The 17,110-nt window shown below is 46.5% G+C and overlaps 1 protein-coding gene across 3 annotated transcripts in view; it reads left to right on the top strand.

Moving 5' to 3' along the window:
• The window catches only part of ERCC4 (ERCC excision repair 4, endonuclease catalytic subunit), a 114,985-nt gene that overhangs the window by 13,381 nt on the left and 84,494 nt on the right, over nucleotides 1–17,110 (top strand). For all 3 annotated transcript variants that reach the window (XM_063934336.1, XM_063934334.1, XM_063934335.1), the window contains exons 2-3: nucleotides 1,291–1,567; nucleotides 5,421–5,601. In XM_063934336.1, coding sequence (XP_063790406.1) covers nucleotides 1,394–1,567; nucleotides 5,421–5,601 — 355 coding nt within the window. In that variant the 5' untranslated portion in view covers nucleotides 1,291–1,393. The remainder of the gene's footprint in view (nucleotides 1–1,290; nucleotides 1,568–5,420; nucleotides 5,602–17,110) is intronic.

Below are 17,110 nucleotides of genomic sequence, written 5' to 3'. Positions count from 1 at the left end.
TGCTGCCGTCGTACATCAGTTGCACATCCCGCACCAGATGCCACGGGATCTGAATAACCCCCTGTGTGCAGAACACCTTGCACATTCAAAACATTGGGGAAGGGAAGTTACAATGGTTTAATAAGTAATATCTATCACATACATTTCTAGACTGATGGTCTTTTATTATATACAGTATACCAAACAGATTAATGACACACCTGCTGTTATCACCCAGTATATTTTACTTAGGGTGTAGGTCTAGAACCTCTCTCCCAGTTACAAAATCAGACTGTAGAATATATTTCTGAGAATATGTGTAGGATCATGCACTCTAGTGTAAATGATATATTTAGACGCACTAAGCAGGTGTGATATCATATAAAAGTGCAGAACTGCTGGCCAGATGCTTTTACAGAGGCCAGAGAAAGCCAATGCACAGGGTGCTATCTTCCTTATAACACACAATGGGGGAGATTCAAATGTTTGAAAAGTCAGTTGGGAGTCTGGTTTTTCCTACCTAAAGGCCCGTACACACTGGTCGATATATCAGCCGTTCTCCTGAACGGCCGATATATTGCGGGACCGTCGGCCAGTGTGTACGGCCGATACGTCTGTGAACTTCATCGTTCACAGACGTATCGCGTCGGGCGCGCAGCACAGCCGACGGCCAATATATCTCCCGATATATTGGCGCGTCGCTGTGTGTGTACGGGGCGGTCGGCCGACCGCCCGTACACATGCTGCGGCGGCCGGCGGTGATTGACAGGTGAACTGGGCGGGCGTGTGTACACGCCCGCCCATTTCATGACGTCAGTCCCCGACGGATCGAGCAGTGTGTATGCTGAACACACTGCCCGATCCGTCCATAGATATATCTGCAGATCAATTGATCTGCAGATATATCTGTTAGTGTGTACCCACCTTTATAGACAGACACCCAACCGACTTTTCAAACATTTGAATCTCCCCCAATGAGTTTCCTAACTAAGGGGCAGATGTATTAACCTAGAGAAGGCATAAGGAAATGATAAACCAGTGATATTTGCAGGGTGATAAACGCACCAGCCAATCGGTTCCAATATGTAAATTAACAGTTAGGAGCTGATTGGCTGGTGTGTTATCACCTTGCACATATCACTGGTTTATCACTTCCTTAAGCCGTCTCCAGGCTTAATACATCTGCCCCTGAATGCTAAAGTGAGGACTTCACAACTAACCGAATAAAAGACATTAGCTGCACGATTTTGTAATTTAATAATTCTGTTTACATATATTAATAGCTATGTGCTTCTTATGTTTCACTGCCAGGTGTTGGGGATCAAGCAATGACCAGAACTTATCTGCAGCTCCAGTATTTTCTGTAGTTTGCCAATCTGTGGCTGAACTTGGGATTGTTACCATAGTAGAGTTTATGGCTCCCCTCCTGGAACATGAAAACCAAATCTTCCTTGATTTGTTTCATGAGGATGGACTTGTCATCACTGCACGGGGACTTGGCATTGATCGGATCCTTCAGAACTTCCTGAAAATTTATTGTGATCCTGGGAACCTTGTTCTGGTGCTAAATACCAATACAGCAGAAGAGGTATTACCAGTAACTCTTACTTGTAACATAAATAGGACTGGCACCAGCAATTATAACTGTACACATAATGCACTCTGACACCTGCCATTGTAACTGAGGACCTGTTTTATACACACATCACATACACCTGCCACTGTAACTGAGGCCCTGTTCTATACACACATCACATACACCTGCCATTGTAACTGAGGACTTGTTTTATACACACATCACATACACCTGCCATTGTAACTGAGGCCCTGTTTTGTACATACATCACATACACCTGCCATTGTAACTGAGGACCTGTTTTATACACACATCACATACACCTGCCATTGTAACTGAAGCCCTGTTCTATACACACATCACATACACCTGCCATTGTAACTGAGGCCCTGTTTTATACACACATCACATACACCTGCCACTGTAACTGAGGCCCTGTTTTATACACACATCACATACACCTGCCACTGTAACTGAGGCCCTGTTTTATACACACATCACTGACACCTGCCACTGTAACTTAGGCCCTGTTTTATACACACATCACTGACACCTGCCACTGTAACTGAGGACCTGTTCTATACACACATCACTGACACCTGCCACTGTAACTGAGGACCTGTTTTATACACACATCACATACACCTGCCACTGTAACTGAGGACCTGTTCTGTACATACACCACTGACACCTGCCACTGTAACTGAGGACCTGTTCTGTACATACACCACTGACACCTGCCACTGTAACTGAGGACCTGTTCTGTACATACACCACTGACACCTGCCACTGTAACTGAGGACCTGTTCTATACACACATCACATACACCTGCCACTGTAACTGAGGCCCTGTTCTATACACACATCACTGACACCTGCCACTATAGCTGAGGACCTGTTCTGTACATACACCACTGACACCTGCCACTGTAACTGAGGACCTGTTCTGTACATACACCACTGACACCTGCCACTGTAACTGAGGACCTGTTCTGTACATACACCACTGACACCTGCCACTGTAACTGAGGCCCTGTTCTATACACACATCACTGACACCTGCCACTGTAACTGAGGCCCTGTTTTATACACACATCACATACACCTGCCACTGTAACTGAGGCCCTGTTCTATGCACACATCACTGACACCTGCCACTGTAGCTGAGGCCCTGTTTTATACACACATCACATACACCTGCCACTGTAACTGAGGCCCTGTTTTATACACACATCACATACACCTGCCATTGTAACTGAGGCCCTGTTTTATACACACATCACATACACCTGCCACTGTAACTGAGGCCCTGTTCTATGCACACATCACTGACACCTGCCACTGTAGCTGAGGCCCTGTTCTATGCACACATCACTGACACCTGCCACTGTAACTGAGGCCCTGTTTTATACACACATCACATACACCTGCCACTGTAACTGAGGCCCTGTTTTATACACACATCACATACACCTGCCATTGTAACTGAGGCCCTGTTTTATACACACATCACATACACCTGCCACTGTAACTGAGGCCCTGTTCTATGCACGCATCACTGACACCTGCCACTGTAGCTGAGGCCCTGCTTTATACACACATCACATACACCTGCCACTGTAACTGAGGCCCTGTTTTATACACACATCACATACACCTGCCACTCTAACTGAGGCCCTGTTCTATACACACATCACATACACCTGCCACTGTAACTGAGGCCCTGTTTTATACACACATCACATACACCTGCCACTGTAACTGAGGCCCTGTTTTATACACACATCACATACACCTGCCATTGTAACTGAAGCCCTGTTCTATACACACATCACATACACCTGCCACTGTAACTGAGGCCCTGTTTTATACACACATCACATACACCTGCCACTGTAACTGAGGCCCTGTTTTATACACACATCACATACACCTGCCACTGTAACTGAGGCCCTGTTCTATGCACACATCACATACACCTGCCACTGTAACTGAGGCCCTGTTTTATACACACATCACATACACCTGCCACTGTAACTGAGGCCCTGTTTTATACACACATCACATACACCTGCCATTGTAACTGAAGCCCTGTTCTATACACACATCACATACACCTGCCACTGTAACTGAGGCCCTGTTTTATACACACATCACATACACCTGCCACTGTAACTGAGGCCCTGTTTTATACACACATCACATACACCTGCCACTGTAACTGAGGCCCTGTTCTATGCACACATCACTGACACCTGCCACTGTAGCTGAGGCCCTGTTTTATACACACATCACATACACCTGCCACTGTAACTGAGGCCCTGTTTTATACACACATCACATACACCTGCCATTGTAACTGAAGCCCTGTTCTATACACACATCACATACACCTGCCACTGTAACTGAGGCCCTGTTCTATACACACATCACTGACACCTGCCACTGTAACTGAGGCCCTGTTTTATACACACATCACATACACCTGCCACTGTAACTGAGGCCCTGTTTTATACACACATCACATACACCTGCCACTGTAACTGAGGCCCTGTTCTGTACATACACCACTGACACCTGCCACTGTAACTGAGGCCCTGTTCTATACACACATCACTGACACCTGCCACTGTAGCTGAGGACCTGTTCTGTACATACACCACTGACACCTGCCACTGTAACTGAGGACCTGTTCTGTACATACACCACTGACACCTGCCACTGTAACCGAGGACCTGTTCTGTACATACACCACTGACACCTGCCACTGTAACTGAGGACCTGTTCTGTACATACACCACTGACACCTGCCACTGTAACCGAGGACCTGTTCTATACACACATCACATACACCTGCCACTGTAACTGAGGCCCTGTTCTATACACACATCACATACACCTGCCATTGTAACTGAGGACCTGTTTTATACACACATCACTGACACCTGCCACTGTAGCTGAGGACCTGTTCTGTACATACACCACTGACACCTGCCACTGTAACCGAGGACCTGTTCTGTACATACACCACTGACACCTGCCACTGTAACTGAGGACCTGTTCTGTACATACACCACTGACACCTGCCACTGTAACGGAGGACCTGTTCTATACACACATCACATACACCTGCCACTGTAACTGAGAACCTATTCTGTACACACATCACTGACACCTGGACACCTGGCCCTGTACACACATCATTGACACCTGCCACTGTAACTGAGGACATACAGACGTGTCCTCATTCATCCAGCCGCTAAGTCCCGTTCAACTCTGGCAGCGTCGTGTGTCTTTTTTTTTTTGCCGAAAATGCATCTAGGACGAGCGAGGAGACTGTTGAGTAATTTGATATATGACACTTGTACACTGTGAGTCTGTACACGGAGCAGAACAGAACTTGTACTGGAAAAAATCTGCAGCTGCTACATTGTAGCACTTTGTGTAGAGATTCGGAGACTCCGTAGCACACAGATGTATCATATACAGTAGCACATTAATCAGCACAGTCTCCTTGTGCTTCCTGATAATATTGCATTGTAAGGCGCATTTTCACAAAAAGACACCTGATACAAGAATATTCTCACGTGACTTAGTGTACCAATAGGGGCTGTTTGGCTGTTCCGTAGACAGTGACAATGCTTTATAGCGCAGTACTAGCATGCTGGCAGCTGTCCCCCCTCTGCTTGTCGATATTGTAACGGTCAGTCAGCCCACTACATCCCTTTATTTATGATTGAGCTCATCCATTATAACTGAGAATGCAGTTTTTACACGCATACAACATTAGTGAGCAGTTCTATTACTCTATATGTTGTCTTTTTTTTATTTATGGAGCTATTTTGTCATTTTTTTTCTTTTAAAGGAGTATCTTATTGAACAGCTGAGATCTGAAGGCGTTACTCATTTGCCGCGCATTATCACCAATGAAATTGGCAGTAGTGACCGCTATGATGTGTACACACAGGGTGGTGTATTGTTTGTCACTAGTCGCATCCTCGTGGTTGATTTTCTCACTGATAGGATTCCTGCCAACCTAATAACTGGTAAGTGTACTTTATTACAAGGGTGTGAAGTGGAACCTAAATCAAAAAAATATGACACATGTTTCAAGATTCACAGAATACTGTAGGGACGTTACTGAACTTGTGTTGTTACACACCCCATCCATTCCTACATTCCATGTTCATTCTAAATAAGGCTTTGAAATCACTCTGCTTTATGTTCTACAGAATGGGAGAGAGAATTTGCTTGTGATAGGCCATCATCAGTCCCTACTGGACAAATCATTTGAACCTTTGTTAAATTCCTTCACATTAGTAACTGGAGACATTTGGATGGTCCTAGTTTGTAAAGGGATGTAGTTATGTGCCTGGCGGTCAGGAGACCGCCTGTCACATTACCTCCCCTACATCCTGTCCGCTGAGAATCCCGACGGTCAGGATGCTGACCAGCAGGGACTAATCCCACTCATGGGTGTCCCCGTAGAGTGTGAATAGAACTTGTGGCGTCCGCCGGCATCCCGATACACACCCGTTTGCAAATACTCTCTCCCGGGAATGCAGGTCAGTAGAATTTTGTAAAGTAATGTTAAGGTGATGATTAGACTGAAACACATCTGTAACATCTCAACCAACAAGCCATGCTGTCCTATCTGGGCAATTGGACAATTACAGTACCCACGATGAGTGACCCACTGTAACTTCAGCATCTGTTCTAGTGATGCACTTCATTATAAACACTTAATTGTGAATTTCCCATTTTGCACATTTATACCACCATTGTATACCATAGACCACAGGTTCTCAAACTCGCTCCTCAGGACCCCACACAGTGCATGTTTTGCAGGTCTCCTAACAGAATCACAAGTGAAATAATTAGCTCCACCTGTGGACCTTTTAAAATGGGTCAGTGAGTAATTAATACACCTGTGCACTTGCTGGGTTACCTGCAAAACATGCACTGTGTGGGGTCCTGAGGACCGAGTTTGAGAACCCCTGCCATAGACAACTACAGTAACCACTATCCGATACCTACCTTCACCTTCTGTTGGAATGATGTGTTTAATTATAAACACTTTTTATAGGGCCTTTCCCATTTTGAAAGCAAGTTGGCTGTAAAGGGGGTAATTCAGAGTTAATCGCAGCAGCAAATTTGTTAGCAGTTGGGCAAAACCATGTGCACTGCAGGGGGCGCAGATATAACATGTGCAGAAAGAGTTAGATTTGGGTGAGATGTGTTGAAGCTGAAATCTAAATTGCAGTGTAAAAATAAAGCAGCCAGTATTTACCCTGCACAGAAACAAAATAACCCACCCAAATCTAACTCTCTCTGCAAATGTTATATCTGCCCCCCCTGCAGTGCACATGGTTTTGCCCAACTGCTAACAAATTTGCTGCTGTGATCAACTCTGAATTAGGCCCTAAATGTGTATATTCGTACATGTGTGGTTGTATGCATTTCTGCAACTGGACCGTCCCTGTCTTTATAATCATCTTCATGACTTTCATCATTACCCATACACAGTCCGAAAACAAGCAAGGTACTATGGATTTGCATTTGATTCTGTACCAGTCCCACTGAGCGTAAATGTAATACACCACACACCTTATTCATTTTTCCCTACATAATGTTAGACCGTTCATGTGGGATACTAGGAGAAAGCTGAGCTACACACACTGTACACATTATATGCCCGCAAACACAGTTATGTGCCCATGATTTTGGCCAGGAATTGGTTCTAGCGTACCTATTATTATCAGCTGACTGATGACAGGAACTAACACAGAGACCAGAACTAAGCAGTGCTGCATCTGTGGGTACCAGTGGCCTAGAGCTAGGAATTAGATCTGTGATTATGGTCATGACCAGGAATTGGTTCTTGCTGGGCCTATAAATATCAACTGACTTAAGACGGGAACTAGCATAGAGCCCAGAGCTATGTAGTGCTGCATCTGTAGTCACCAGTGGCCTAGAGCTAGGAATTAGATCTGTGATTATGGTCATGGCCAGGAATTGGTTCTGGCTGTACCTATAATTATCAGCTGACTGATGACAGGAACTGGTACAGAGCCCAGAACTAAGCAGTGCTGCATCTGTGGGTACCAGTTGCCCAGAGCTAGGAATTAGTTTTGTGGATCTGGATTGCCTGGTGATGTAATTACCATCTGCCTGTGCCCCCAAACATGTATTCCCACCAAAAGATACAATTGCAATTTGATGTTAATTGTTTTTCTCTTACGTCCTAGAGGATGCTGGGGACTCCGTAAGGACCATGGGGTATAGAAGGGCTCCGCAGGAGATAGGGCACCTAAAAATAACTTTTACTATGGGTGTGCACTGGCTCCTCCCTCTATGCCCCTCCTCCAGACCTCAGTTAGATCTTGTGCCCAGAGGAGAATGGGTGCACTGCAGAGAGCTCTCCAGAGTTTTCTGTGGAAAAATAATTTTGTTAGGTTTTTTATTTTCAGGGAGTCCTGTTGGCAACAGGCTCCCTGCATCGTGGAAGAAAAGAGATGTCTCCCAGCGCTAGTATAATCAGATATGGAGTCGAAGGTAATTAACAGTATCTATTCATAGAGCTATGTATCAATCAAAAAGTACTAAAAAAGGCCTTAGGAAATGGCTGGTATATACCGGAACCTCTGTTGGATTCACTCCATACACGAATAGTGACTGAGACATCTTTTTTCCTAAGGAATATAAACATCTATCTAGTGACCAAATCGCTAATTAGCGTATCACTGGACGCACTCTCTATATAAACACTGACTGTGGGATAAGAATCATCCTTATATACCTACACATACCTGAGGAATCTATACAGTGAATAAATCGCTATTTAGCGTATCACTGTTTTTATGTTTTTATGTTTTTTTGTTTTTGTCAAATGTGATTGTTTTTGTATACCGGTATTAGGATCACTTTAAATTGTAGAATAGAGAAGACCTAATGATCAGGGTCTTATTTTATTCTGTGTCATGGTCAATAAAAAGTAATTTTATTAATTATATGGCCTTTTTTAGTACTTTTTGATTGATACATAGCTCTATGAATAGATACTGTTAATTACCTTCGACTCCATATCTGATTATACTAGCGCTGGGAGACATCTCTTTTCTTCTATTAGTATTTTTGTGGGGATAGTGGAAATCCTCATTGTTTGCTCCCTAGCAGCTTGACTTAATCAGGATAGCACGACAGCGCAGTCCTCTACTCCCTGTTTGTACATCCCTGCATCGTGGGACCGAGGAGAGAGAAGCAGAGCTGGCTTGTCAAGTTGGGCACTGCTTCTAAGGCTACTGGACACCATTAGCTCCAGAGGGAGTCGGAACACAGGTCTCACCTGGGGTTCGTCCCGGAGCCGCGCCGCCGTCCTCCTCACAGATGCCGAAGATAGAAGCCGGGTGAGTATGAGAAGGCAGAAGACATCTTAGGCGGCAGAAGACATCAGATCTTCATGAGGTAAGGCGCGCAGCGGTAAGCTGCGCGCCATTGCTCCCAGTCACACACACAGAGCAGCACTGAAGGGTGCAGGGCGCAGGGGGGGCGCCCTGGGCAGCAATATTCCTCACTTTTGGGCAAATTCAGATAGATTAGGCTGCGGAGGCAGTAAATCTAAGATCCTCCGCCATTTTAATAGAAAAGTCACTGGGACCGAAGCCCGCCGTCGGGTGGGCGGAGCTTGATCCTCAGCACTAACCAGCGCCATTTTCTCCACAGAAGATGCATGCATGAACGCTGGCTCCCTGGTCTCTCCCCTGCTGAACTTCACAGGCTGGAAAAAAGAGGAGGGGGGCACATTAGCGACGCAGTGAGTGGGAATTGGTATATTATATATAAACAAGCGCTATCTGGTCATATTTTTTCCAGTGTTTTTAAGCGCTGGTGTGTGCTGGCATACTCTATCTCTGTCTCTCCTAAGGGCCTGGTTGGGGTTTTGTCCCCTTATAGGTTAATCCCTGTGTGTGTGGGGTGTCGGTACGTGTGTCGACATGTCTGAGGCGGAAGGCTTCTCCAAGGAGGAGGTGGAGCAAATGAGTGGTGTGTCCCCGTCGGTTGTGCCGACTCCGGATTGGATGAACATGTGGCATATGTTGAATGCAAGTGTGGCATCTTTACATAAAAGGCTTGATAAGGCTGAATTAGGGGGGACATCAGGGGGTCAATCCTCGGATTGGACCGACTCACAGGGCCCGTCGGGGTCTCAAAAGCGTCCCTTAACACAAGACACTACTACCGACACGGATTCTGATTCCAGTGTCGACTACGACGAAGTAAAATTGCACCCTAGGGTGACTAAAACCATTCAGTGTATGATTGTGGCAATAAGGGATGTGTTGCATATTGAGGATGAACCCTCGGTCCCCGACACAAGGGTACACATGTTTAAGGGAAAGAAACAGATTATTAATTTTTCCGCATCCCATGAATTAAATGATTTCTTTGGAAAAGCTTGGGAGACTCCGGAAAAGAGACCGCAGATCCCCAAAAGAATTTATATGGCATACCCCTTCCCTAAGCAGGACAGGGAGATTTGGGAATCATCCCCCACTGTGGACAAGGCCCTGACGTGCTTGTCCAAGACAGTGGCGCTACCGTCTCCTGACACAGCGGCCCTTAAGGACCCTGCAGATCGCAGGCAAGAAACTACCTTAAAGTGTATTTATTCTCATACGGGTGCTGTGCTAAGACCGACAATTGCGTCGGCATGGGTGTGTAGCGCAATTGCAGCTTGGACAGATGGGCTGACAGATCAATTTGATAATATGGATAAGGATACTATATTCTTAACTCTAGCCCATATAAAAGACGCAGTCTTATTTATGAGGGATGCTCAAAGGGACATTGGATTGCTAGCTTCTAGGGCCAATGCCATGTCTATCTCAGCGAGAAGATCCTTATGGACTCGCCAATGGACGGGTGATGCGGATTCCAAAAAACATATGGAAGTACTACCCTATAAGGGTGATGTATTGTTTGGGGATGGGCTGACGGACCTGGTTTCCACAGCTACAGCAGGTAAATCAAATTTTTTACCATATATTCCCCAACAGCAAAAGAAAGTAACACCCTATCAGATGCAGTCCTTTCGGTCGCACAAGTCCAGAAGAGGTCGGGGATCCTCTTTCCTCGCCAGAGGTAAGGGCAGAGCCAAAAGAGCACCTGCTACGGCAGGTGCCCAGGAACAAAAGTCCTCCCCGGCTTCTCCAAAACCCACAGCATGACGCTGGGGCTCCCCTGAGGGAGTCCGCACCGGTGGGGGCACGTCTTCGACTTTCAGTCAGGCCTGGGTCAGTTCAGACCTGAATCCCTGGGTGTTGAAAATAGTTTCCCAGGGTTACAAATTGGAATTCGAGGAGGTGCCCCCGCTCCGATTTTTCAAATCGGCCCTACCAGCTTCCACATCGGAAAGGGATATAGTGTTAGCTGCAATTCAAACGCTGTGTATACAGCAAGTGATAATCAAGGTTCCCCTGCACCAGCAGGGAAGAGGTTACTACTCAACCCTATTTGTGGTCCCGAAACCGGACGGTTCGGTCAGACCTATTTTGAATCTGAAATCCCTAAACCTGTACATAAAAAGATTCAAATTCAAAATGGAATCACTCAAAGCGATAATAGCCAACATGGAGGAGGGGGAGTTTATGGTGTCTCTGGACATAAAGGATGCGTACCTTCATGTCCCCATATATGCCCCCCATCAGGAATTCCTGAGATTCGCTGTACAGGATTGTCATTACCAATTTCAGACGTTGCCGTTTGGACTTTCCACGGCCCCGAGGATTTTCACCAAGATAATGGCGGAAATGATGGTGGTCCTGCGCAAGCATGGAATCACAATTATCCCATACTTGGACGATCTCCTGATAAAAGCGAGATCAAGGGAGAAATTGCTGAGCAGTGTGGCGCTCTCTCTGAGAGTGCTCCAGCAACACGGTTGGATTCTAAATCTACCGAAGTCACAGTTGATTCCGACAACTCGACTACCGTTCCTAGGTATGATACTGGATACGGAACAAATGAAGGTCTTCCTCCCAATAGAGAAAGCCCAGGACATCCAGAACATGGTCAGAGACCTGCTAAAACCGAAAAGGGTGTCAGTTCACCAATGCACTCGAGTTCTGGGAAAAATGGTGGCGGCCTACGAGGCCATTCCCTTCGGAAGGTTCCATGCAAGGACTTTTCAATGGGACCTTCTGGACAAGTGGTCCGGGTCCCATCTGCACTTACATCGGAAAATAACTCTGTCCCCAGGGGCCAGAGTGTCTCTCCTGTGGTGGTTGCAAAGTGCTCACCTGCTGTAGGGTCGCAGGTTCGGAATTCAGGATTGGATCCTGGTTACCACGGACGCGAGCCTCCGAGGATGGGGAGCGGTCACACAAGGAAAAAATTTTCAGGGTCTTTGGTCAGACCAGGAGTCCTGTCTACACATCAATGTGTTGGAACTCAGGGCCATTTACAACGGCCTTCGACAAGCGGAGAGTCTTCTTCGAAACCTACCGGGTCTGATTCAATCAGACAATGTCACAGCAGTGGCTCATGTGAACCGCCAAGGCGGGACAAGAAGCAGAGTCGCGATGGCGGAAGCCACAAGGATTCTTTACTGGGTGGAAAATCATGTAAGCGCTCTGTCGGCTGTCCTCATTCCGGGAGTGGACAACTGGGAAGCAGACTTCCTCAGCAGACACGATCTCCATCCAGGAGAGTGGGGACTTCATCAAGAAGTCTTTGCAGACATAACACGTCTTTGGGGAACTCCTCAAATAGACATGATGGCGTCACGCCTCAACAAAAAGCTTTGGAGGTATTGTGCCAGGTCTCGGGACCCTCAGGCAGTGGCAGTAGATGCTCTGATAACACCGTGGCTGTTCAAATCGGTCTACGTGTTTCCTCCTCTTCCTCTCATCACAAAAGTGTTGAGGATCATAAGGCAAAGAAACGTACAGACAATACTCATTGTCCCAGACTGGCCTCGAAGGGCCTGGTACTCAGATCTACAAGAGATGCTCACAGGAGATCCCTGGCCTCTTCCTCTGAGGGAAGACCTGTTGCAACAGGGGCCCTGTGTATTTCAAGACTTACCGCGGTTACCTTTGACGGCATGGCGGTTGAATGCCGAAACCTAGCGAAAAGGGGATTCCGGAAGAGGTCATCCCTACTTTAATAAAGGCTAGGAAGGAGGTGACGGTTAAGCATTATCACCGTATCTGGCGAAAGTATGTGTCTTGGTGTGAGACCAAGAATGCACCTACGGAAGATTTTCATCTGGGTCGTTTTCTCCACTTCCTACAGACAGGAGTGGATACGGGCCTGAAATTAGGCTCTGTTAAGGTACAGATTTCGACCCTCTCGATTTTCTTTCAGAAGGAATTGGGTTCTCTTCCAGAAGTCCAGACGTTTGTAAAGGGAGTGCTGCATATCCAGCCCCCTTTTGTGCCTCCAGTGGCACCATGGGACCTGAACGTGGTGTTGCAGTTCCTAAAATCACACTGGTTTGAACCGCTTAACAAGGTTGAGTTGAAATTTCTTACCTGGAAGGTGGTCATGCTGTTGGCCTTGGCATCAGCAAGGCGAGTGTCTGAATTGGCGGCTTTGTCACACAAGAGCCCCTACTTGATTTTTCATGTGGATCGAGCTGAATTGAGGACACGTCCGCAATTTTTGCCTAAAGTGGTTTCTTCATTCCATATGAATCAACCTATTGTGGTGCCTGTGGCTACAAGTGACCTGGGGGATTCCAGATCCCTGGATGTAGTCGGGGCCTTAAAAATGTATGTAGCCAGAACGGCTAAAATTAGGAAAACAGAGGCTCTGTTTGTCCTGTATGCTGCTAATAAGATTGGCGCACCTGCTTCGAAGCAGACTATTGCTCGCTGGATCTGTAATACGATTCAGCAGGCTAATTCTACGGCTGGATTGCCGGTACCAAATTCGGTTAAAGCCCATTCCACTAGGAAGGTGGGCTCTTCTTGGGCGGCTGCCCGAGGCGTCTCGGCATTACAGCTTTGCCGAGCGGCGACTTGGTCGGGGTCAAACACCTTTGCTAAATTCTACAAGTTTGATACCCTGGCTGATGAGGACCTAGCGTTTGCTCAGTCGGTGCTGCAGAGTCATACACACTCTCCCGCCCGATTGGATGCTTTGGTATAAACCCCATGGTCCTTACGGAGTCCCCAGCATCCTCTAGGACGTAAGAGAAAATAAGATTTTAAACCTACCGGTAAATCTATTTCTCCTAGTCCGTAGAGGATGCTGGGCGCCCGTCCCAGTGCGGAAACTCTGCAAGACTTGTATATAGTTGTTGCTTACATAAGGGTTATGTTACAGTTGACATCGGTCTTGGACCGTTACTGTTGTTTTTGTTCATACTGTTAACTGGTTATGTATGTTCCAGGTTACATGGTATGATTGGTGTGGGCTGGTATGAATCTTGCCCTTGGATTGCTAAATCCTGCCTTGTATTGTCCATCTCCTCTGGGCACAGTTCTCTAACTGAGGTCTGGAGGAGGGGCATAGAGGGAGGAGCCAGTGCACACCCATAGTAAAAGTTCTTTTTAGGTGCCCTATCTCCTGCGGAGCCCGTCTATACCCCATGGTCCTTACGGAGTCCCCAGCATCCTCTACGGACTAGGAGAAATAGATTTACCGGTAGGTTTAAAATCTTATTATTTGTATGGTGCTACAAATGCTGCAACATTCGGATAGGTAACATTACAAAAACATGAGTACAATTAAGCATAACAATAAGATTTGTGGTAAAAAATACAAGTATGAGTTGCTTAGGTATTCTGGTAAATAGCACAAAACATGTACAGATTCTGCCAGTATATGTTCTAGCAGAATAATACTTACAGTTGCAGCATAAAACATAATGGGGATGATGAGTTGGGAGCAATGCAAAATAAAAGCAAGTAACTGTATCTGGGCAAACCATGTTGCACTGCAAGGGGTAATAGGGGCTGCTTTTTCACATGGCCCACATATGCTGCACTCATTTATTTTAAACTGCAATTTAGATTTTAGGGCCTAATTCAGGGTTGATCGCGAAAGCAAAATCTTTCTCTAATGTGCAAAACCATGTGCACTGCAGGGGGGGGCAGATGTAACATTTTCAGAGAGAGTTAGATTTGGGTGGGTTATATTGTTTCTGTGCAGGGTAAATACTGGCTACTTTATTTTTACACTGCAATTGAGATTTCAGTTTGAACACACCCCACCCAAATCTAACACTCTCTGCACATGTTATATCTGCCCCCCCTGCAGTGCACATGGTTTTGCCCATGAGAGAAAGATTTCTCATACGTCCTAGAGGATGCTGGGGGTCCACTTCAGTACCATGGGGTATAGACGGTTCCGCAGGCGCCATGGGCACTTTAAGACTTTTCTAGAGTGTGAACTGGCTCCTCCCTCTATGCCCCTCCTCCAGACCCTTCATGGCTCTGCTTCTTGCTGACAGGACACCATTAGCTCCTGAAGGGATCTGAACACTAGCTGCGGCTACGCGCTCACTCCCACAGCACGCCATCACCCCTCTAACAGAGCCAGAAGTCAGAAGACGCGCGAGTATTATTACCGGAGATCTGCAGAGAGGGATCTCCGGTCATCGTGACGGCTCAAGGTACCGCGCAGCGAGCGGGAACGCTGCGCAAACATGCTATCCATAACACAGTGCTCAGCAGGGTGCAGGGCGCGGGGGGGCACGCCCTGGGTAGCATGAAACCTACTCTCACTGGCAAAAGGTAGCATACTTTGTATTTACACTGTCCTACACCCCCGCCAGTATAAATATCTATTCTAAAGTTGAGGAAAAACGCGCCATTACAGGGGGCGGGGCTTCTTCCTCAGGCAGCCAGTATACTGCTCAGCGCCATTTTCTCCCAGCAGCTGCAGGGCGAGAAACGCTGATCCTCCTCTCCACCTCTGAATCAAGTAACAGGGTGCTAATATAAAGCGCTTGAAGATCTCTGTGTACAAAGTACGCGACACAGGGATTTTTTCTTTTGCCGCTGAGTTGTGAACTGGCAATTCTTTTCTGTGTCCTTCTGACAGACTTTACTGTGGGTCTGTCCCCATTAAGCCCCGCAGTGTCTGTGGTGTGATTGTGCACGTGTGTGACATGTCTGAGGCAGGGAGCTCTTCCCCTGAGGGAGCCATTTTAGGGACACAGAGTTGTAATGTGGTGGCGCTGCCGACACACCATGAGCCTGAATGGATGAAAGAATGACGTGATAGGGTGAATCATATCAGTAAGAGATTGGATAAGTCTGAGTCTCATGCAGAAACCTGGAGAAAATCTGTAGAAGATGTGATTTTTAATAGTTCTGCTTTCTCTTACGTCCTAGAGGATGCTGGGGACTCCATAAGGACCATGGGGTATAGACGGGCTCCACAGGAGACATGGGCACTCTAATACCCGTTTCACACCGCAGCTATAACCCGGTAAATTGCCGATTTTTCAGCCTTCCTAAACGGTTCTAGCTGCGATGTGAAAGGGCCACCTTGAATTTACCGTTTTCAAAATACTGGTATTTTGAAACGGTTAAAAAGCAGGGTAGTACCCGGTTCAGAACCGTTTCACTCTGCAGTGTGAAAGGCTCTGAAACGGTATTTCCAAGCCACAAGAGGTGATAGGCTGCCTCCATGTGTGATGTCACCAGGCAGAAGCAGGAAGCTGGAGGAAAAACACATCAGACACATGAGAGTGGGTTTAGAAGCGTTTTCTTACTGCAAATATATTATACAATGGCAACTTGGAGTGATGAAGAGGTGAGGGAGCTGCTAAGAATCAGAGGGGATGAGGAAATCTGCAGACAAATTACTGGGACAGTCAAGGATGCACTCATATATAAAAACATGGTTAAAATGCTTCTAGCTGCTGGGTTCCATCGTACGACTATCCAAATTATTAATAATTAATTAATAATTATTAATAATGTGTGGGCCAGAAAAGTCCATTTATAATGACAACCACTGTTTTCTATGGGTGAAACGGGTTCAGTGTGAAAGGTACCAAAACGGTAATGAAATGGTAATATACTGGTTACAACATGCAATGTGAAGGGGGTTTAACTGCTCAGACTCGTTTTAAGAACCGTTTAAAGAACCATTTCAAAAGCAGGTTTTGCGATGTGAAAGCAGCATAAGACTTTAGATGGGTGTGAACTGGCTCCTCCCTCTATGCCCCTCCTCCAGACTTCAGTTAGATCCTGTGCCCAGAGGAGACTGGATGCACTACAGGGGAGCTCTACTGAGTTTCTCTGAAAAGACTTTTGTTAGGTTTTTTATTTTCAGGGAGCACTGCTGGCAACAGGCTCCCTGCTTCGGGGGACTGAGGGGAGAGAAGCAGACCCACTTTCCTGGCCTGATGGGCTCTGCTTCTTAGGCTACTGGACACCATTAGCTCCAGAGGGTCGGGACACAGGTGTCGTCCTTGCTGTTCGTCCCAGAGCCGCGCCTCCATCCTCCTCACAGAGCCGGAAGATTAAAGCCGGGTAAGTATAGGAAGCAAGAAGACTTCAGAGGCGGCAGAAGACTTCAGATTTTCATGAGGTA

This window comes from Pseudophryne corroboree, chromosome 7 (assembly GCF_028390025.1).
Source record: "Pseudophryne corroboree isolate aPseCor3 chromosome 7, aPseCor3.hap2, whole genome shotgun sequence".
In the NCBI taxonomy this organism is placed as follows: domain Eukaryota; kingdom Metazoa; phylum Chordata; class Amphibia; order Anura; family Myobatrachidae; genus Pseudophryne; species Pseudophryne corroboree.
Note: the sequence above shows the minus strand (reverse complement) of the source record. Positions and strands in the feature narration are given on the sequence as shown.